Raw genomic sequence first — 23,333 nt, 5'->3', positions numbered from 1 at the left:
CAGGCTTAAAATTTAAAACCAACCCTAAACCTTTTATGTCCACAGCTCATGTCCTTACCCCAGGCTGCAATATCTCTACCTTGATCAGTTCAACTCCCTTCTCTCTGCCTTTGCCGAAAGACAGAACCTTGGGCAGAGCTTCCAGAACACATTAACTGTGGCAATAACGATATCCCTGTCTTGTTCTTAATTTTAACTGGAAAACGTTTCTAATTTTTTACCTCAAAGTATGTCAATGCTGGTTTCAGCTGAAAAAGGAAACCTCAGCAGTATGAAAATGTTCTTGATAATATATAGTCTCCTGATAAACAGCCAAAAACCAATCTGTTTGGAAGAGGAATGGATCATTAAACTTTATTGGTAGGGGCATCTGTTGCAAAGGTTTATTCCAATCACATTTGCAGTACATAAAATATCACACTTTCTTGTTGAGAAAAACTCTGACCATTGTATTGATGCCGACTTAAGAGAAATATAAGCCTCTACATAAGGCAAGTAAGAGTCTGAAACGTAGGAATTCAACCAATAGGAGATACCTACAAAAAAATCAATTCAACAAACTATTTTTAAAGATACACAAGAAACCCAAAGAAGTCAGCCTTTGTGGAAAGCTGATATGCATATTTTATTTAATAGACATAATGTGCAACTGAAAAAACTGTGTATTTCCAGGGGGAATTAAGACAATGTATACCTGGGATTAGCACCTAGAAAGTACATAGGAAAAGAAAAAAGGGGGAGGGGAGAGAGGGAAAGCTTTCTACTGAAATCCTTTGGGCCCGGCCTACTCTGGCATCTGTGGGAACTCATGACCTTCCACGTGAACTTGGTGACCAGCTGACAATCGTGCTTAATGATACAAGTGTCAAGCTTGGAAATTTAAATAAAGAGTTCTGTTCCAAAATTGCTACACTGACCTGTGGTGCACTGAGGAAGACACTGGGAAAACAAGGGGACTTCTCTCAGCTGCTTATGTGATGTGCCACTGTTCAAGGGTGGTGTCTTGGGGAATCACAACTTCAGCAGGACGCTGATCACCGACTGGAAGCAGCAGTATCAAGGGTCTGTCTGGGTCAGGAAAGGGTCCACTCAGATTTGAAAAGGTTCCGGACTTCAGGTAGCTACGGAGCCTCACTGAATGGGACACCAGTTAACATTACAGTGTGCACTGAACACGCGTTGTTCTTTGGTTACATCGTATGAACCACCAGGAGGATAATTCCCTAGTGACCAAAGAGACCAGTGGTTCTTCACTGGGGGTGATTCTGCCTCCTGGAAACATCTGGCAATGTCTGGAGACAGCATTTTACAGCTATGGGGGTGCTACCAGGATAGCACAATGCACAGGGCAGCCCCCCACCCAACAAAACATTCTCGGGCCACAGACAGCAACAGTTCTGAGGTTGAAAACCCCCAGAGGCTGCTATGTCACATGTCTGAGTGGGCTACAAATTCAGAGGTACACGTGGAGGCCACCAGGCATCCCTGTACCACACAGCAGAGGGATTCCCCAGCAGCACTCACCATCGAAGGCCCATTCACTCTCCTGCCTTCCATCCCAGACCGAGAGTCTGCTCCTTTATATAAAAAAATTCCAAAAAATCTGCTGAATGAGCGTGAGGGGAAAGCACAGTTCAAAGGCCTCAATCGATTATGCTGAACAGCAACATTATACGACCTACAAATTGTTGTGAGCCATAATGATGTCATAATCTCTGTCTACACAGGACTCCATAGTTAGGGCTCACACTGCTGAAGATGGAGTCCCAATTTAAGGGGAGGGCATCTAAACACTTTCAGGGTTATTTTAGTGGGGCAAACCAAATACAGGTAAACATTCAACAGACTTCATTTTAAACTCCAAAAATCAACATAGGAAATGCCATGCACAGCAGACACCATTCTTTTTTTACATATTTACAATTTTACATATTTACTTATCAATATATTTTCTATCTTTACAATTATAAAATTATTTCAAACTGTGAAACAGTGGTAACACTGAATTCCCTTACATACATTTTGTATGTAGCATTCATATTTTTTTTTAATCCTTTAAAAGGCAATTATTTACCCAAAACCAAACCACAGTAAATGCCACAGAGGAAGCACATAGGAAAATCAGGTAGGAGAAAAGATTTAGACCAAATTTTCATACAAGTCTTAAATGAACCTATTTCAGTAACTCAAATAAATAGTATTTTATTATTTACTAAGCTTTCCTTGCCAGGAAAAATAAAAAGAAAACAATCTCCACAAACTGTACCTTTAAAAATGCCCTGGCATTTATAAGCAATTAAGTTATATCCTAGATCCCAATCGGTGGACTGCAGTAAGGGCTACCTACAATTTAGGCTGAAATAAATACTATCCATGTGCATTTCTGTCATCCTGCATACACTTGAGGTTGCAACGGTGGAGGAAGTTTATCATTTTCGACATTTTCAGAGTCAATAGCTGCTAATGGTGGATTTGGGGGCTTAATTTCAAGTGGATACTTCTCAACAATGTCTTGAACCTCTTTTGCAATTCCATCCGTCCAATCTATTAGGTCTTTTTCAAGTTTCTTGGCTTCATTCATGATCCTTTCCTGTCGTTCATTCAACTGAGACAGGAGATCCAGGTTCTTGTACATCTGTTTAACACCTAAGCAAGCGTCAGGAGACCAAGTCTCAGATTCTTGCTTCCTTGGAGAAGTCTGGCCAGACATGTAACGATCAAAATCCTCCTGACTTAAATTCAAAGACTGGGCATCTAACTTCTCAATGAAAGCCACAGCACAGCACTATAAAAAAGAAGAGAATGGTACAGTTATATTAGGAAGGCCACAAATCTTCCAATAGATTTTAAAGTTCTTTTTTATTATGGAGAATTTAGACCAGAAGTAGAAGTCTGACAAAACAGACTACTGAATCTCCATGTACTTCAGCTTCAAAAGTCCCCAAGTCATAGGCAATTATTTCTTTTACAATTCCAGGAGCTCCTGGGCCAAGAGTCTAGGGCAGTCTCTTCACATGCATTGCAAAGCCATTCACTTCAGAGGTCTTGCCCATCCCAGGACCCCCACCCACAGCTCAGGCAGCCAGAGGGAGCAGGTCTTCAAGGTACTGGGGTGGTACACAGACCTCTGGTCCTCAAAATGACATTTTGTTATTGTTGTTTACAGAGAGAAGGAGAGACAGAGAGATCTTCTATCTGCTGGTTCATTCCCCAAATGGCTGCAAAGGTCAGGGTGTGTCAGGCCGGAGCCAGGAGCTTCATCTGGGTCTCCTACATGGGTGCAGGGGCCAAGTCCTTGGGCCATCTTCCAAGGCTTTTCCCAGGCCATTAGCAGGTGGCTGGATGGGAAGTAGAGCAGCTGTGACCCGAACTGGTCCCATATGGGATGCTAGTATCACAGGCGGTAGCTTAACCCACTACACCACAACACCAGCCCCTCAAAATGCTATCTTATCAAATAGTTACAAGAAAAGCTTTAAAATCAGATAACCTGGGGTTGACATTGTGGCATGGTGGGTTAAGCCACAGCTTGCAATGCCAGCATCAAGTCCCAGCTGCTCCACTTCCAATCCAGCTCCCCGCTAATGCATCTGGGAAGGCAGCAGAAGACAGCCCAAGTGCTTGGGTCCCTGCCACTACACACAGGAGATTCAGATTGAGCTCCTGACCCTGGCCTGGCCCAGCCCTGGCTGCTGCAGCCACCTTTTTTGCAATTTACCAGAAATGCTTCTTATGTGTGCTGGTCTCCTTCCCCACTTCTTGCTTCCTATAACTCCCAGCACAAAAAGCCCAGCACATATGTGCCCTAATGCTCAAATTCATAACTTCACAGTACATCTGGTTTAAAGCAAACAAGCCGAAGTGTAGCAGTCAGAAAAAGCAAGTATTGGCCATATTACCTTGAATATATTCAATTAAACAGTAGTTGGCTAGAAGAGATTACCACTAATGAAAAAATAGTGGAGAATATTGTGCACCTTCTGAACTTTCTTAATATCTCAGTTTCAAGAAGCAACTTGCAGAAATCAAATAGAAAACAACTTGTAATTCTTTTCAAGATGAACCAAAGTCCAAGAACTGACTCATTTTTGGTTGAAGCAGTCAAGTGAACACCTTACACCCAGGGTGCTGGGGAGTGATGCCCAACTCCAGGAGCCACACAAACGCAGGTCAGGTCCCAGGAGCCAGAGCCCCTGCACGGCCTACACACACGTGCTCTGGGACAAGGCTGGTGCCCTCAGCCATACCAGCTGCTCACGTAGGCATTAACCTGTACTTGGCCTGTAACTGGCCCATCACGGTCCTACACAAACACTTCCCTGGTTCTCCTGCAGAACACCAAGGACTCTAGCTCTTACCAGATTGGTGAAATAGTAGCCGTCCTCTCCCGTCATCAGTCGGCTTGGGTTACAGAAGCGGGTGATATACTGGATGTTGGACTGAAGGCGTGGTGGGTTGCCCTTCAGAACAATGTAGATGAGTGTGGGCAAGAAGTCATCAGCTGACGCAGGCTCATTCTTGGTGATCTTGATAGCATTGAAGATGTGCTTGCTGCACCTGGTGATACAAGCCAACTTGTCCCGGGGCACACGCTTTGAATCCATTTCAATGATATCTGTAAGGGAGGAAAGACAGTGCTTCCTATGAGGAAATAATCACATGAAACTAACAGGAGGCCGGCGCCGCGGCTCACTAGGCTAATCCTCCACCTAGCGGCGCCGGCACACCGGGTTCTAGTCCCGGTCGGGGCGCCGGATTCTGTCCCGGTTGCCCCTCTTCCAGGCCAGCCCTCTGCTGTGGCCAGGGAGTGCAGTGGAGGATGGCCCAGGTGCTTGGGCCCTGCACCCCATGGGAGACCAGGAAAAGCACCTGGCTCCTGGCTCCTGCCATCGGATCAGCACAGTGCGCCGGCTGCAGCGCGCTGGCCGCGGCGGCCATTGGAGGGTGAACCAACGGCAAAGGAAGACCTTTCTCTCTGTCTCTCTCTCTCACTGTCCACTCTGCCTGTCAAAAAAAATTAAAAAAAAAATAAAAAAATAAAAAAAAAAAAGAAACTAACAGGAGGATCGTTTTATCTGTTAGGTTTTACAGGGAACATCACTAACCCCTTCCCAGCAGTTAACCTTGTGTGTGAAAAACCCAGACTCCTAAAACAGTGAATCCAAGCTCATACTCATAGGACACACAACCATAAGCTGGGCACTGGTCAGTATGCTCTGTAAGCCTATGTTTTGTTTCGTCTTTTAAAGGTTTTATTTATTTATTTGAAAGGCAGAGTTAGAGACAGAGGCAGAGGCAGGCAGGGAAAAAGGTCTTCCATCTCTGGTTCACTTCCCAGATGGCTGCAACATCCAGAGGTGTGCCGATCTGAAGCCAGGAGCCAGGAGCTTCTTCTGGGTCTGCCACGTGAGTGCAGGGGTCCAAGCACTTGAGCCATCTTGTACTGCTTTCCCAGGTAGTAGCCAGGTAGTAGAGAGTTGGATCGAAGTGGAGCAGCTGGGACTTGAACCTGCACCCATGTGGGATGCTGGCACTGCAGGCAGTGGTTCTACCCGCTACACCACAGAGCCGGCCCAGTCTATTTTTTTTTTTAAATCCTCAGATTATGTAATGGATATTACCACTGCTTACTTTACAGATGATGGAATTGAGGTTCAGAGAGGTTAACTGGATTGCCCAAGACCAGACAGATCGCAAGTAACAGAGTAGGATGTTAGAACTAAGTCTCTTTCTCTCTCTTTTGTTTGTTTGAAAGGCAGAGCCAAAGAAAGAGAGGGAGAACACAGGGAGGGATCTTTCATCTACTAGTTTACATGTCATATACCTGTAACAGCCAGGTCTGGGCCAGGTGGAAGCCAGGAGCCATGAACTCTACCTGGGTCTCCCACATGAGTGGCAGGGATGCAAGCATGTGAGTCATCTTCTGCTGCTCCCCAGGAGTGTTAAGGGGAAGCTGGATCAGAAGCTTGGAGTTGCCAAAACTTGAGCCAGCACTCTGATATGGGACGCTGGTGTCTCAAGCAGTGGCTTAACCCATTGTGCCAAAATGCCAGCACCCTAAAACCAAGTATTTCTGACCCTAAAATCCATGCTTCTAATCACAATGGGAAACTGCCTCGGAGCCCCACACAGAAGCAAGAACCCTTTTAAAAAGAGGAATCCTTATTGCTTCTGTTTTGCTAATACAGGGGTGGGGAACCATTTTTCTGCCAAGGGCCATTTGAATATTTATAACATCTCTTGTGAGCCATACAAAATCATCAACTTAAAAATCAGCCTGCTATAGATGTCTTGAATTTTGAGTCCTGCCTTGCAGTTGCTTTGGCAGGGCCAGATGCCGAATGATTTCAAGGGCCTTATATGGCGTGTGGCCTGGACATTCCCCAATCATGCTCTAACACATTTTGAAACCCGCTTTAGAGAATCTCACTTTGCACACAACTTTTTAGAAATGTGGCTACTACACAAACCATCTTTGTATCTGACATCACAATATATCCCCAAATCCAACATATTATGTCTAAAGTGGCTAACCCTCATGGCATGTTAATCCCTACCAGCTACAGACATCTACAGAACTAGGACACCTGGCACCTTTTGGCTAGAACGTGATAAAGCCGGGCTGTACACTTACTTCATCTCAAAATAACGTTTTGAGAAAAATTATTTCTCTGCCTTTGACTACCACCAAGTCCAAGTATTGTAGGATCTTCTATGTGCAAAGACTAGGAGAGCGTAAAGAACAGTGAAGTACAAACAGCACAAGAGGAGGTGACGTGCCTCAGAACATACACAGCTGCTTGCCTCGTGGGGTAGCAGTGAACCAAGTAGCTGAGGCAGCTTCATGTAATGGTAAATCCTTGCTACTGGCAGGAAGAAAGTGTCAGACGCAGCCCAGATGGTTCCACCAGCGGTGAAAGCATGTGTGTGGGGCAATGCAGCCTATTTAATTATTCTGCATTCATTCTCTCACTGACAAGTCTGTTGTGCAGATTATACAACTTCTGCTTGTTGTCCTGTGTGGCTCCTTTCATCTGTTGACTCTGGGTTACAACTATTATCGCTCACCCTATTTAATTTTCTACTTACACAGAACTTGCTTCAGCAATTTCATGACTAGCACTGCCCTAAGGTCTAAACAAGAAGATATGGGAGGGAAAAAAAACAAAAAGACAGGAAACTCACTGCTAGTTATTTGTTCTTTGAATAATGATTTCCCTCTCGAATTTGCTTGGTATTTACTTTTCAGAGTCTTCAGATAACTCTGCAGGACTTCTGCCCAAGGCCAAGCCAGGGCGCAGTGTGTGAAGATCCAGATTCTAGGCTTATCTTAAATGGAGTTTTGAAAGCAAAATAGGCTATTCCCAGTTCAGGGTTTCTCAACATCGACAATACTGACAACTGGGCTGGATAAAGCTTTGTGGTGGGGCCAGAACTATGGTGTAGCAGGTTCAGCCACCGCCTGCAGCACTAGCGTTTCATATGGGCACTGGTCCAAGTCTCTGCATTCTCCACTTCTGATCCAGCTCCCTGCTAATGTGCTTAAGAAAGCAGCAGAAGATGGTTCAAGTGCATGGGCACCTGTACCCACATGGGAGACCTAGAAGCTCCTGGCTCTTGGCTTCATTCTGGCCCAGCTCCAGCTATTGCAGCCATTTGGGAGTGAACCAACAGATGAAAGATCTCTCTCTTTCTGTAACTCTTTCAAATAAAATAAATAAACCTTAAAAAAAAAAAAAAAAAAAGCTATGTTGGACATGCTGAATTCCAGTGGCACCCCAATAAGTCTAACATTCAAGCGTGTCCAAATGATCTTCTCTGGTGTTCTAGAGGTTCCATTCCTCCTCCAGTGGGAATTGGCTCCTTCAGGCTTGGATTCCACTCTGCAAATACTATACATCATGTGCATTAATCCCTACGGCCATCTCCTCTAGCACAGTGTCAGTCTGAATGGCTCAAAAGCTTTCATCATTGTAGGCTTCCCACAATGGAAGTGATAATTTTTTTTTTTTTTTTGACAGGTGGAGTGGACAGTGAGAAAGAGAGACAGAGAGAAAGGTCTTCCTTTTGCCGTTGGTTCACCCTCCAATGGCCGCCGCGGCTGGCGCGCTGCACCACCGTACCGCGCTGACCCAATGGCAGGAGCCAGGTACTTATCTTGGTCTCCCATGGGGTGCAGGGCCCAAGTACTTGGGCCATCTTCTACTACCTTCTGAGGCCATAACAGAGAGCTGGATCAAAAGTGGAGCAGCCGGGTGGCTCCCATATGGGATGCCAGCACTACAGGAGGTGGCTTTTACCCACTATACGACAGCACCAGCCCCCAGAGACATTATTTTAATATGGGACTCTAGAGGCAGAAGCTGTGGTGTAGTGGGTTAAGCCACTGATTTTTTTTTTTTATTTGACCAAGTTAGACAGAGAGAGAGAGAGAGAGAGAAAGAGAAAGGTCTTCCTTCCATTGGTTCACCCCCAAAATGGCCGCTATGGCCAGAGCTATGCCGACCCGAAGTCAGGAGCCAGGTGCTTCTCCTGGTCTCCCATGCGGGTGCAGGAGCCCAAGCACTTGGGCCATCCTCCACTGCCCTCCCTGGCCACAGTAGAGAGCTGGACTGGAAGAGGAGCAATCGGGTTAGAACCCGGTGTCCATATGGGATGCCGGCGCCACAGGCGGAGGATTAACCAAGTGAGCCACCGCGCAGGCCCCTAAGCCACTGCTTGAGACACTGGCATTCCATATAGAGTCCCACCTCTGCTTCTGATATAACTTCCTTTTAATTTGTACCCTGTGAGGCAGCAGATAATGGCTCAAGTGCTTGGGTCCCTGCCACTCATGTGGGAGACACAAACAGAGTTGTGAGCTCCTGGTTTTGGCTTGGCCTAACCCTGACTGCTGAGGGCATTTGGTGAGTGAACCAGTGGATCAAAGATCTTTCTTTCTCTCTCAAATAAATAAATATTAAAAAAAAAAAGCTACTCTGTTCTGGGATTGCCTTGTTCACTAGTTCTCGTGTTCTTTTTTTTTTTAAAAAGCATTTATTTGAAAGTTACAGAGAGAAAAGGGGGTGGCAAAGAGAGAGAAGCAGAAAGGGAGAGAGAGACAGATTGATTGGTCTCCCCAAACAGCTACAACAACCAGGGTTGGGCCAGGCAGAAGCTGGGAGCCAGGAGCTTCCTCCAGGTCTCCCACATGGGTGCAGGGGCCCAAACATTTGGGCCATCTTCCATTGCTATCCCAGGCACATTAGCAGGGAGCTGGATCAGAATTGGAGCAGTAAGGACTCAAAGCAGCACCCATTTGGGATGCTGGCGTGGCAGGCAGCAGCTTAACCTGCTATGCCACAACAGCAGCCCCACAAATTCTCTTGTTCTATCCACAATCGTTTTTGAACATATAAATGCAACAGATTCTTAGAAAATTTACTCTAGCTGTATCTGACAATAATTTAGTTCGAAGTCTAAGGAATGAAAGCTTGATCACTGAAGAGGAGAGAGAAAAGGAGTTTCTGCTGTTGTGATGAATTAAATCCTTAAAACTAACTTCTTACAAGTCATTTTTGACATTCACACATATGTCTGGCAGCCTGCATTATGGAAATATTTTACTGAAAAAAGTATGGACTAACATGGGGCATAAACACAGAAATAGAAAAGTTCTCAGTTTTACTGACCTGTAATTGCTTTCACCACCATATCAGACACTTCTGGAATTTCTTCATTAACAGGAACACAAAGCATCTGAGGTGTAACCCAGTGCAGGGCTCTACAGAGAGAGAGAGATGACTGGTAAAGAGGAGTTCCAAAAACAGACTCTAGTCACTCATCCTGTCATTTCCTGCAGTTAAGGGAAAATCATTAAGCGCCACTGACTAATCAGGGAATCCCAGGCACAAGAACATCAGCCCTGCCCATATCAGAAGCTCAACTGACGGGACCAAGTCACTAGTGTGTGTCCTAAAATGAGGTTTCTCTTCCGTACTTCTCACAGGAAGAATAGAAGACAAGTTCACTAGCTGAAAGGAGAATGCACTGCACAGACTGAACAGCATCTAATACAAGAACAAAGATTTGAGAAAAATCTGTTGCTTACCATCCTCACTGTCCACCCTCATTAATGTCTCTTCACACCCTGCCTTCAACATCTGAAGCAAACTGGAGCCCATGGAAGAAGTCAACAAGCATGTGTCCCACCAGCCTGAATCATCATGTGATTCCTGGTCACACCCTAACTTCACTCCAGAGACTGCTCCTGACATCACCAGGTTGTGTAGTTAATGCTCTCGCCTTGTCCCTCAGGCTAGTGCCATCTGGCTGCTGGTGTTGGGCTCTCTTCCACCTAGCCAGTAACAACTCCTCACTTCTGGTGTGAAACTCCCAAGTACAGATCTATCGCTCACCAGCTCCTTGCCTGGGAATGGATTTGTGCATCCTAGGCCCCTCTCCTCTAGAAACAACCTCAGCATGCTCAGCCTTGGACCTGCCTTCATACTTGGGTGGCCTACACTTAAGTGTCCCCACTACTAGTTCCAGAAGACTGGGTGCTCTGGGAAGTGTTATGAAGCAGTGCTAGTGAGAGAAATGAGCTAAGGAATGGCTGACTAATGTCAGGGATACTTTGGTGTGGATACTCACAGCTTCCTACCTGACAAGATAGTATAACCAAACAAGAAAAGTCTTCTCGTGTCTTGGTAATTTTTGGGATTTCAAACAATCTAAAACACCAAACATGGTTCTTTTCTAGAGCAGTCTCGAGTCAGATGGCTAAGCAAGATCAGCCCATTCTTGTTCTTTCTGATAACACAGAAAGCTTAGATGGCAAGAATGGCAGGTGCTTAAGCTATTATTTATTTTCTCTAAAGGTTTGAAATTTAATCACTTTATTTTCACACAATGCAGTCTTCCATTACAGGTAGTAAATTTAAACAATGGAAAACAAACAGTTACCGGATCCTCTTTTGAATAGTGAGGTCTTTCTTCTCATCATCAGTAGTTTCTGGACAGAACACATATTTATAGAGACGAGTCATGATATACTTTTCAATCTGGTCCATTATCTTCTCAACTCTCTCAGGGGGCACTAAAACACCAAGATAGGTATAAAAACTCAGGGGAAGGATGGCCATTTTCAGTTAACACTATGTTTTCAAAGTACTTTCTACAAAGCAAGAAAAACTGATTTACTAGAAATACACTAAACATACCTAAAAACAAAAATATAAGATGCCACATTTAAAAAGACTTCTTTAAAAATTATCCCAACTTTTGGGACTGCCTTTCCAGAATCCACACTCCTAACTTAAGCTGTGTGGGGCGCCCCCAACTGGTATAAGCCCTGCACATGGAAAACTCTGCCAGGGGTCACTCTGTGGCCACAGAGGAAAGCACTTGAAATTACCAAGAGTGATGAATGCTAGCGAGACTTACCCTTTTATTTTTCCAAGGTTTACCATTAAGACCAGAGAACTCTGTGAGGTATACATCTGGGACAGATTTCTCAGATAAGTGTCTTAAAGTCCAGTATCAATGGAGGGCAAATTCCAGAGGAATCTCTAAAACTCTAAATCATTGATTCTCCTTTTTTTTCTCCCCACCCAAACTCCCTTGAGGAAAACATCATAATAAATAATGCGTCACCTAGACAGCAATTCTAAAATGTTGGATTCACTTAGAAAAGATTCTCAAAAGGCTTCAATCCACTCCACCTTTACCCCAGTGGAGTCCTAAAACAGTACTCGAAAAATTATCCCACTGTTCTGCTTATCTCAGAATACACATGGCAGCACTCAAAGGCACTGCTAAGTATACTGACCAGGTATCAGAAAGTCATGGGAACAGTTTGCAGGAGGGAGCAAGCAAACCAACCAGGCCCTCAGAGAAGTGGAAAACTGCTAAGACACTAGGTGGCCGGGCTACGTGCAATTCCCAGCATTCTCTCACTGGCTGGCTGACAAAGCATTACCTTTTCCACGCGTCTGCATTCTCTCAGCCACATTCTGGTAAAAATCCTGAGTACACTCTGACTGTTCCTCAATGCTTAAATCCTGAAATAAAGGTACAAAGAAGCTACGTAAGAGCTGAAGAAAGTTCATGACTACAGCTTTAAATTTTAAAGTTTCCAAAACCCAATTCTTGTACTAGTGCTAATCCTAAGAGTTACAAATTACAAATTACATTAAATCTACAGGGAAGAAAGACCTATCCACTAATATGTTTTCAAAACTTTTTGATTAACATGCCATACTTGTGCAACACTCTTTATTCAGCACAGTGCAATATTTCAACACAACCCCAAAGCACCAGTGGATCCCATCAGGCAAGGAACATTCCCGCCACATCACCCTTCCTCCATGTTTGGAGCTTGCCAGCAACGTCTCCTGTTTTTTATACAGTTCTTTTTTTTAGTCATCTGTCCAGTATTGTTTATAACATATCATGGCGTTTTCATTCTTTTCACTGTAGATATCTTACATGGCTATAATGCTTGTTTGTGGTAACTTATATTTTATGTGTATTTACAGTCACCTTATTTGTTAATTTTTTTTTTAATATTCTGCTAGGTTAACCAACTTATCTAACGACCTTCCACTGCTATGCATCTGAGCTGCCTCCCTTTTTTCACTATTATGTATTGCACTTACAAATAATTTTGTAACGACTATTTTCTTTTGGGTTTTTTATTTCTGTGATATATTTCCAAAAGTGGCAATAACAGCTTAATAAGTATGAACAACTTTACAGCCCTGAGTATCTATTGCTACAGTCAATCCTCAGGAACTCCAGTGTATGCTGTCATTAGCCATGTATGCATCCTTTTACTCCATGGCCTCTAAACACTGGACTTTATAACTTTTATTTACTAACTGTATAGGTATAATGTAAGCACTCCACATATTTTCCCCAAAGAATGTTTAAAGTCCATACAAAAGATAATATAAGTCAGCAAAATAAACTAGAAAACAAAAACAATAACAAATAAAAAGAAGGGAAGGCATTTGGCAGAGCATTAAGCGCCACTTGGGATGCTTGCATCCTGTACTGAGTGCCTAATTGGAGTCCTGGTAACTTTTACTTCTGATCCAGCTTCCTGATAATGTGCATCCTGGGAGGCAGCAGATGATGGCTCAAGTACCTAGATTCTTGCCACACACTTAGGGTATCGGGAAGGAATTCCAGGCTCCTGGCTTCAGCCGATCCAGCTCTGGCTGTTTTAGACATTTTGGGAGTGAATCAGCAGATAGAAGATCTCTCTCTGTATCTCTTTGCTTTTCAAATAAAGTAAAAACAAATAAATAAAAATGAAAAAGAAAAGAAAAAGTAAAACAGGGGCAGGTGTTTGGTCTTGCAGCTCAGGTGCTGTTTGGAATGCCTGCATCCCATATCAGAGTGCCTGTGTTTGAGTGACAAGCTCAGATCCACTCCAGATTCCAGCTTCCTGCTAATGTGTACCATGGGAGACAGCAGGTGATGCTCAAGTACCTGGGTCCTTGCCACCCATGTGGGAAACCTGAATTGAGTTCCTGGCTCCTGGATTCAGCTTGGCCTAGCCCCAGCTCTTGCAGGAATTTGGGGATCGTACCAGCGAACAGGATTTTCTGCCTCTATACTTCTCACATAGAGATGTAAATATTTAAAAAGAAAAACAAAACACAGAAAAAAAATGTAGAGCCAGGAATGACGAAATAAAAATGTATTCTTGAAGATGTGGTAAGTCAAGAGTTAGTCCATGGGGCTGGCGCTGTGGTGTAGCGAGTAAAGCTGCCACCTATAGTGCCAGCACCCCATATGGGCACCTGTTCATGTCCTGGCTGCTCCACTTATGATCAAGCTCTCTGCTATGACCTGGGAAAGCAGTAGAAGATGGCTCAAGTCTTTGGGCCCCTGCACCCGCATGGAAGACCTGGAGGAAGCTCCTGGTCCCTGGCTTTAAAAAAAAATTGACACAGCTCCGGCCATTGTGGCCAACTTGGGAGTGAACCAGCAGATGGAAGACTGCTCTCTCTCTCTCTCTCTCTGCCTCTCCTTCTCTGTGTAACTCTTTCAAGTAAATAAAATAAATCTTTTTTTTTTAAAAGAGTCTATAAGTTGTCATCTAACTAATCTTTCTAGTAACTGTCAGTAGGATGCAAACAGTTACATAATTCAGTGTTCAGAGGATAAAAGTAAATGAATATTTCAGGTGAAAATCTGATACCACAGCAAAAATTTTCTCCGAGGGGTTCTCATAAAAATGTTGCTACAGAGGGGCATGCCCAAGACCGAAGACAAATTCGACAGCTGTTTCTCACAGCCTTCATCTACACAGGCCAGTGATCTCACACACCAAGGGCTGACTGTCAGCCGGCTGATGTGCTGGCTTAATTCTGGAAAGATGGTAGAGTACTCAGCGGCAGGACAGTCACTCAGCCATGCCTATCTCCCTGTATGATGTCTTCCCCATCAATTCAGTTACTCTCTCAACCTTTGATTTTTCTCACTTTTTATTCCTCTCTAACCCTGCAACAACTGTCAGGAAAGTCCCCATAGAATATCCCTGGAGGCTCAGTTCCCATCTTACACCCTCTGGGAAGTCAAAATAACCAAGCACTTACAGTACTGTGATCGCCTTGACAGCTCACCCTTACTCCTGTCTCAGTTACTGTTTTAGCCATCCCTCAGTAACTGCAGGACCCCCAACACTGCCCCACCATGGATTCCAAAGGCACAGATGTTCAAGTCCCTCACATGAAATGTATTTGCATGTGACCAATGCAGATCCTTCCACAAACTCTAAATCATCTACAGGTTACTTCTAATATGAATGTTATTTAAGTAGTATAACCATATTTTTTAAAAATAAAAAGGAAAAAAGTTTGTACACGGTCAATACAATTGCAATCCCCCTCCCTTCAAATATTTTCAATTTGTGATTGGTTGAATTCAAGAATGTGGCATTCATGGATGTAGAGGGCTGACGCTGTGCCATCTGGAATTAAAAATGACCTCTAATCTAAAAAACTTACATCCCTCCCACCCTTAGTAAATCTTCCATATTTCAAAAACCTAAACTCTTACAATGTGTCACTGTTGCCTTCCACTTAAGTTTTTTCTTTGCACAGATCTTTTTAAAAGTTAATACCATTAATATTTCAATTTTAGGTTCTTTCATCACTTGAATACACTGACCTACTTCTAAATTTTTCATGTTGAGCCCTTTAAATTGGCTGGAATGTTGGGTGAACAGTAAGAAATGCAACACTATGATAGTGTGCACACAAGCTTATCTCTCTTTTTCAGCAGCCATTAGGACAGAGCAACCCTGGATCCTCTCGTTTACCCAGTTATCACATAATTTGTCTCTAAGAAATTGAATTTATTTGGGGATATCTATTTCACATTCTACATTTTATTTTTCCCAAAGTCTCATCTAGTTGTGATGATTTTCATTTTAGAATATATCTTGAAGTCTGCTGTACTTATAAGTCTCCACAAATTCTTGTTTCTACCTCCTCACACGAAAATTATATATTTGCTTCCATGTTTTTCCTGAAACAATGTACATTATAATTTAAATTATTTTAAGTGTTTGTGCTAACCTGAAAAGTATTTATCTTTTTATGTTTTTTAGCTAGATCTAAGGTATAATCCTGTCTTTCAATCTTTGAATGAACTTCAAATTTTCTATATCAGATTAAATCCTTAACATATAATGTACTTTATATACTTTCAAATTCTATTTGAAAAAAAAAATATGTTAGAGGCTGGTGCTGTGGCCTAGTGGGTAAAGAACAGCCTACAGTGCCAGCATCTCATATGGGTACCAGTCAAGTTTCAGCTGCTGTACCACTGATCCGGCTTCCTGTCAATGCTTCTGAGAAAGCAGCAGAAAATGGTTGCACCCACGTAGGAGACCTGGAAGAAGCTCCGGGCTCCTTTTTTTGGAGTGGCCCAGCTCCAGTCGTTGGGGCCGCTTGGGGAGTGAACCAGTGAATGGAAGAGTCCTGTCTATCCCTATGCCCCTGTAATGTTGCCTCTCAAATGAATAAACAAACAAATTGTTAAATAATAAAAAAAGTGTTAGCCATCTATTTTAAATCATTTGTAGGTCTCCTCAAATCCTTTCAATAAGCAGAATGGATTAAATTAAATAGAAAAATTATTGAATTTATGAAATTTCACTATTAAATCTGCAAGTATAATTTCATTTTTAATGAGGGACTTAAACACTTTTTAGAGAGTGCATGAGAACTTTTTTAAAAATAGATTTATTATTTATTTGAAAGGCAGAGTTGCAAAGAGAGACAGAGGGATCTTCTATCAGCTGGTTCACTCCCCAAATGGCTGTGGTGGACAGCGCTGTGCCAGTCAAAAGCCAGGCGATTCTTCCAGGTCTCCCTTGTGGGTGCAGGGGCCCAAGTACTTGGCCCGTCCCCTGCTGCTTTCCCAAGCACATTAGCAGGGAGTTGGATCAGAAGTAGAATGGCAGAGACTTGAACCAGTGCCCATATGGGATGCCAGCACTGCAAGTATTGGCTTAACCCAGTGGTTAAGTCCAAAATGCTGGGACTTAACATTTTTAACTGTGATTTATGATACTATAATTTGTTATTCTTTTAGTTTATGTACTCTCTACCAAAGACTATTCATTTAATCTAACTAGGTAGTTTACACATGGTTACCTTTCATTAGCACCAAATTTTTAAAAAAGATTTATTTATTTGAAAGACAGAGTTACAGAGACTGAGGCAGAGAGAGATCATCCATTCACTTGTCCACTCCCCAGACGGCTGTGACGGCCAGAGCTGAGCCAATCTGAAGCTAGGAGCCAGGAGCTTCTTCCAGGTCTTCTACATGGGTGCAGGGGCCCAAGGACTTGGGTCATCTTCTACTGCTTTCCTAGGCCATAGCAGAGAGCTGGATCCGAAGTGGAGCAGCTGGATCTCGAACCGGCACCCATATGGGATGCTGGCACTGCAGGTGGTGACTTTACCTGCTACACCACAGCACTGGACCCCATTTGCACCAAATTTTAACACTCAGTTTAAACTATATCCATTCTTAGGACCACTAGTACTCACTTCTAATTAGAAACACAGCGACCACCTCTCAAACCCTTGAGTGGCCTGTTTTGGTGGTTACAATGACTGCATCACCCCTTCCCTCAACTCTACACAATAACCGCAATATTAGGTTACTGGTTTGGAGAATTCCTTTTTTGTTTCTATCGCAGTTTACACTCCAGTAGTGTTTATTTTATAATGTGAAATAGCTCCCCTATCATGCTGCCCTCTTGTTTTAAATTCTGATAGGATTCACCACTATGTTAAAGATCTATTTATTGTCTATTCCTGCCACTGAAATGTTAGCTCCAAGAAGCAATGATTCACAACCATATCCTCATGCCTGTAACACCCAGGCATACAGTTCGTGTTCAATCTAGTTGAATGGAAGAAGGAATAAATGAAGTTACTCATTAATACTGTTCCCTTTGCAATATCATGAACATGTCAGGAGACAATTTTCCACAAAGCTTTATACATCTTATGAGTAGAGGCAATGATTGCTTTTGTTTTGCTTTATCTTTTCAAAGACACCTGTATAGCAATTGCTATGGAAGAATAGTGCCTCTCTAAGAAAAAAGGGAAGACTGTTTACTGTGTAGTATGTTTCCTTCAGGGGCAAAGGTCAGACTGACTCACTGCCCACTAAAAAAGATTCAGGATCCCTAAGTTTAGTGTTCCTCTCCTCTAATAAAATTTACTGCATGCATTTCCCTGATCTTGTTTTGCCTTAAAGGAATTAATACTTGGGAAATTAGTACAAATGTTGACACTTTGGCTACTGCTATTGCTGTAATAAATCTGCATTTGTCCATGACCCAAGAGCCTCATGTCTTCTGCCAGTATCTATGAAATCATGGCAGGCTAACTTGCTAGCTTGCAAGTAAGAAAAATTTCAACTCTTCACAAAGGAAGGAAGTGATAATAGGTTTGTGTCAGTTAGTTGTGTTGGCTATATAAATTCTAAAAGGTTTTTCATAGTTTTCCAAGAAAGAAAGCTCTATGCTTTTCCTCAAGTACTCTCAAACCATTGTCTGGGATCATCTTTTCCATGTCTGAGCAAAGCACAGCCTTTTTATTATTTTCTTCCTAAAACTTTTTCTTTCTATTTTAAAACATTGACAAATAGATGTCTTCCTTTGAATATTAAAACTGATGGTTGAGGGCCAGTGCTATGGCGTGGGGGATAAAGCTGCCGCCTGCAGTGCCAGCATTCCATATGGGTACCGATTCAAGTCCTGGCTGCTCCACTTCCAATCCAACTCTGCTATGGCCTGGGAAACCAGTAGAAGATGGCCCAAGTCCTTGGGCCCCTACACCCGTGTGGGAGACTTGCAAGAAGCTCTTGGATCCTGGCTTTGGATTAGTGCAGCTTGAGCTGTTGTGGCCAATTGGGGAGTGAACCAGCAGATGGAAGACCTCTCTCTGCCTCTTCTCCTCCTTCTGTGTAACTCTGACTTTCAAATAAATAAATACATAAATCTTTAAAAAAATAAACCAAATTGACGGCTTAAGCTGTTTAGCAAGTTATTTTCCACCTCCAGTTTCGAAAAACATTGATGATTTCCTTAAATATGATTTGTGTGTATTTTATCTGGAATATTCTTCATTGAAATTTGGATTTCCATGATACATTTACCAGGCTCATTTAGTTTCTTTTGGTTAGCTACTTAATCTATTTGGGTTTTAGCTTTGGTGTCCAAATCTTTTGTATTGCTAATTTCTGCTGCTTTTGCTAATTTTTAAGGAAGGTAACCCATTAGGGCTTTATTCCTCTTAAAATTTAAAAGCTAAACATTAAGTAGACCATGCATGTTCACATACTTTAATAAGTCCAGAGAATGTTTCTTGACACCATTAAAAAAGTGGTGAGGCCGGCGCTGCGGCTCACTAAGCTAATCCTCCATCTTGCGGCACCGGCACCCCGGGTTCTAGTCCTGGTCGGGGCGCCAGATTCTGTCCCGGTTGCCCCTCTTCCAGGCCAGCTCTCTGCTGTGGCCAGGGAGTGCAGTGGAGGATGGCCCAAGTGCTTAGGCCCTGCACCCGCATGGGAGACCAGGATAAGTACCTGGCTCCTGCCATCAGATCAGCGCGGTGTGGCGGCCACAGCGCGCAGGCCATTGGAGGGTGAACCAAAGGCAAAAGGAAGACCTTTCTCTCTGTCTCTCTCTCTCTCTCACTGTCCACTCTGCCTGTCAAAAAAGTGCTGAATATAAATTTAAACATTTATATACTTAGTTGAATAAAAGAAGGTGACAATTTTTTTTTTTTTTTTGATAGGCAGAGTGGACAGTGAGAGAGACAGAAAGAAAGGTCTTCCTTTACTGTTGGTTCACCCCACAATGGCCGCTGTGGCCAGCACGTTCAGCTGGCACACCGCACTGATCCGCAGCCAGGAGCCAGGAGCTTCTCCTGGTCTCCCATGCAGGTGCAGGGCCCAAGCACTTGGGCCATCCTCCACTGCACTCCTAGGCCACAGCAGAGAGCTGGCCTGGAAGAGGGGCAACTGGGACAGAATCCGGCACCCCAACCGGGACTAGAACCTGGTGTGCTAGCGCCGCAGGCGGAGGATTAGCCTAGTGAGCCGACAGTCATTCATTTTGCCAAATTCAATTACCGGCATAGTTGGTGAGAACTGGTAAGTTATATATGTTCACTTCATATCTCCAGGGAAATGCCAGATAATGATCACTTTTAGCAGCCTGATAGTGACTAATTATAAATGAACCCACAGACATTCTTCATCTAGGCCACAGATTTTTTTTCACCAAGATAAATGTCTTTCCTTTGCTGAATGAAACTTGTAGCAGGCCAAGTATTCTAGTAATTTCCAACGAGGTACAATGAGTTGCACAGCATACAGGTATTCAAACAGTAAAAATTCCCTATGACATTTCATTCATTTAAAATACTCTGATGTCACTCATGGGAGTCTGAGCAGATACAGCATCATTCCTGATACTATTAGAGGTCCCCTACCTATATGGAACTATTAAACATGTGGTACTAAAACTCAGTGACCCAAATAAGAGTTCATTAATGCAATTGTGCAACCAGCTTAAGATTTAGTCACTGATTACTTAAGCTTCCCAACAAAGTTTGGGGAAAGGTCAAATTACTCACAGATGAAAAAAGATGAACCAGACTTTCATAAGTTACAATAAGTAATTAAAAAAAAATTCTGTACAAGGCAGCTGAGCTTCCTTTCCCAGTCCCTCCAACACACACACTATGGTAGGTCTCAGGGGCACCCACATAGCTTGCACCCCATTTGGTTAACTGGAACCACTGTGACTGACTCCTTCCCTCCAAGCAACATGCTCCTAAATGCTCAAGTTGGCACTGACAGGGTTCAGCTAGGGCCAGTTGTGCTTCAGTCTGGATGGTACTTATCATGAGAGCTTCATCGAGGTTCTTCAGGAAGAGGGTATTGAGTAATTTCTTCTTTTAAAATGCAATGTATTGAGGCTTCTGCTGTAGTGCGGCAGGTTAAGCTGCCTCCAGTGACGCCAGCATCCCAGATGGATGCCAGTTTGAGTATGGGCTGCTCCACTTCTGATCCATTTTCCTGCAAATGGCCTGGGAAAGCAGCAGAACACAATCCAAGTGATTGGGCCCCTGCACCCATACAGTAGACCCAGATGAATCTCCTACCTGCTAGCTTCACCTGGCCCATTGCTGGCTATTGCAGCCATCTGGGAAATGAAGCAGCAGATGAAGATCTCTCTTTCTCTCTGTTTCTCCCTCCCTCTCTGTGACTCTCCCTTTCAAATAAATAAATGTTTCTTAAAACAAAAAATGCACTGCCTTCTCCCAAATGCCTGCAACCTCAAACAAGTCCTTGTAGAAGCCCTGGATGCCATATAAATTTGTCTCTCCACCAAGTTTTGGTCCACTGACGCAAACTCTCAGTCCCTGTCAAAGCTTGCATGTGTATTTCCATAGTCTCTTTTACCTGCTCTTCTAACCTGTCACACACTGAGCTACCGTGGCTGCCCATCAATGTCTGAAGCTTCCTCTCACATATCACTGTATTCTTCTCTGGCATGGTTTTTATTCATTCACCACTTTCAGCATAGTTACAGGTTCATTTATCTACCTTTGTTTCTTATTCCCCCAGCTGAGATGCTTTCCCATTGTCTTAATGCTTGACTTCTCACTTTTGCTACTCTGATTTTAAAACTGGGTCCCAGGTCACTTTCTTCCCCCTTATTTTCTCGCCATAAAACAAAAAGTCTACTTGGGGGCAAGTGCTTAGCCTAGTGGTTAAGATGCAGGGTGGGATGCCTGCATTCCATTTCAGGGTGCCTGGGTTCAAATCCAGGCTCAGTTTCCAGATTCTAATTTCCTGCTAATGCACAATCTGAGAGGCAGCAAGTAATGGTTCTAGTACTCAGGTATGTGCCACAAAGTGGAAGATTCTGATTGAGTTCCTGGCTCCTGACATGGGCCTGGCTCAGCCCTAGGCATTGAAGACACGTGAGGAATAAACCAACAGGATGGGATTCGTGTCTCTCTTCTTTTCAAATACAAGTTTTTTTAAAAGTCCATTTGGTTGATTAAATTTTCTTTGTTTTGGGTGCATGCTTCTGTTATTCTGGTGGTCTCTACTCTTTGTATAACCACATGGTTTAGAATAATGAAGATGAAGTCTTTTTTTTTTTTTTTTTTTTTTTTTTTTTGGACAAGCAGAGTGGACAGTGAGAGAGAGAGAGAGAGAGAGAGAGAGAGAGAGAAAGGTCTTCCTTTGCCGTTGGTTCACCCTCCAATGGCCGCCGCGGTCGGTGTGCTGCAGCCGGCACACTGCACTGATCCGAAGGCAGGAGCCAGGTGCTTCTCCTGGTCTCCCATGCGGGTGCAGGGCCCAAGCACTTGGGCCATCCTCCACTGCACTCCCTGGCCACAGCAGAGAGCTGGCCTGGAAGAGGGGCAACCGGGACAGAATCCGGCGCCCCGACCGGGACTAGAACCCGGTGTGCCCGTGCCACTAGGCGGAGGATTAGCCTATTGAGCCGCGGCGCTGGCCACCTTCCAATACCTTAAAATGATTTCATGGCCAGCGCCGCGGCTCAATAGGCTAATCCTCCTCCTGTGGCACCGGCACACCGGGTTCTAGTCCCAATTGGGGTGCCAGATTCTTTCCCGGTTGCCCCTCTTCCAGGCCAGCTCTCTGCTGTGGCCCGGGAAGGCAGTGGAGGATGGCCCAAGTGCTTGGGCCCTGCACCCGCATGGGAGACCAGGAGAAGCACCTGGCTCCTGGCTTCAGATCAGAGCGATATGCTGGCCGCAGCACGCTAGCCGTGGCGTCCATTGGAGGATGAACCAATGGCAAAAGGAAGACCTTTCTCTCTGTCTCTCTCTCTCACCATCCACTCTGCCTGTCAAAAAAAAGGTATTGAAGGCAGTTGTCTTTCTACTTATTCCAGGAACAGAAGGTAAGTGAGGATCTCACCACAGCTTAAACTGTAATATTATTTCTTCCTAATTCAGGTATAGAAAGATAGTTTCTTCATGAGCATTGACACAAAGCAGGGAGGCGGATTGAAGTCTATATAATATATTAAATACCATACTGCTACAGAATGGCAGGGAAAAGAACTATGAAACCAGCAAAAGGTCTTATGTTGTGCATAACTGCTTCCTTAGTAAGGGAAAAGAGTTCATCATTTTGAAAACTCAACTGAGAAATCCAAAAAATTAAGTGAGTAGAAAGCTTTACTGTAATTGCCAAAACATTAAAGTACCTGTATCTTGATGAAGGAGAGGGTTATTCACTTTAAAAACAGGGCACACTGGGGGCAGGTGGGGTCAGCGTTGTGGTGCAGCAGGTTAAGTTGCCGCCTACAATGTTGGCATCTCATATGGGCTCTGGTTTGCGCTCCTGCTGCTCCACTTCCAATCCACCTTCCTGCTTTCCTAGGAAAGCAGTGGAAGATGCATCCATGTGGGAGACCCAGACAGATATTTAGACTCTTGGCTTTGGCGTGGCCCTGTCTTGGCTGTCATGGCCATTTAGGGAGTGAACCAGGGGATGGAAGATTCTCTCATCCCATAATTTTGCCTTTCAAATAAAGAAATAAATAAACCTTTTTAATAAAGGAAAAGACAACTTTCCTTAGAGTAAGCTAAATCTAAGATTGAAGCAGAAAAGAATGATGCAGGAAATGACGTGGGCAAGAGTGGTTTATTGTTCTAGACCTCAGCAATTTGGGGAAGAATACTGTGGGGTGTAGTAGGAAGGATTATCAATTTCTGGCGATGTCAATGGATCAGTGTCAAACACATTAGAATGATTTT

General features: G+C 43.7%; 1 protein-coding gene across 6 annotated transcripts in view; it reads right to left on the bottom strand.

Annotated features, from left to right (window-relative positions):
• Nucleotides 1–327: 327 nt before the first annotated feature.
• Nucleotides 328–23,333, bottom strand: part of RABGEF1 (RAB guanine nucleotide exchange factor 1) — a 70,918-nt gene continuing 47,912 nt past the window's right edge. For all 6 annotated transcript variants that reach the window (XM_002722278.5, XM_008249650.4, XM_070064755.1 and 3 more), the window contains 5 exons: nucleotides 11,960–12,041; nucleotides 10,945–11,077; nucleotides 9,672–9,763; nucleotides 4,359–4,615; nucleotides 328–2,785 (listed from right to left, as the gene is read on the bottom strand). In XM_002722278.5, coding sequence (XP_002722324.1) covers nucleotides 2,387–2,785; nucleotides 4,359–4,615; nucleotides 9,672–9,763; nucleotides 10,945–11,077; nucleotides 11,960–12,041 — 963 coding nt within the window. In that variant the 3' untranslated portion in view covers nucleotides 328–2,386. The remainder of the gene's footprint in view (nucleotides 2,786–4,358; nucleotides 4,616–9,671; nucleotides 9,764–10,944; nucleotides 11,078–11,959; nucleotides 12,042–23,333) is intronic.

The sequence above is a fragment of the Oryctolagus cuniculus genome, chromosome 19 (assembly GCF_964237555.1).
Source record: "Oryctolagus cuniculus chromosome 19, mOryCun1.1, whole genome shotgun sequence".
NCBI lineage: Eukaryota > Metazoa > Chordata > Mammalia > Lagomorpha > Leporidae > Oryctolagus > Oryctolagus cuniculus.
The sequence above is the reverse complement of the archived record's forward strand: the minus strand, read 5'-3'. Positions and strand labels throughout refer to the sequence as shown.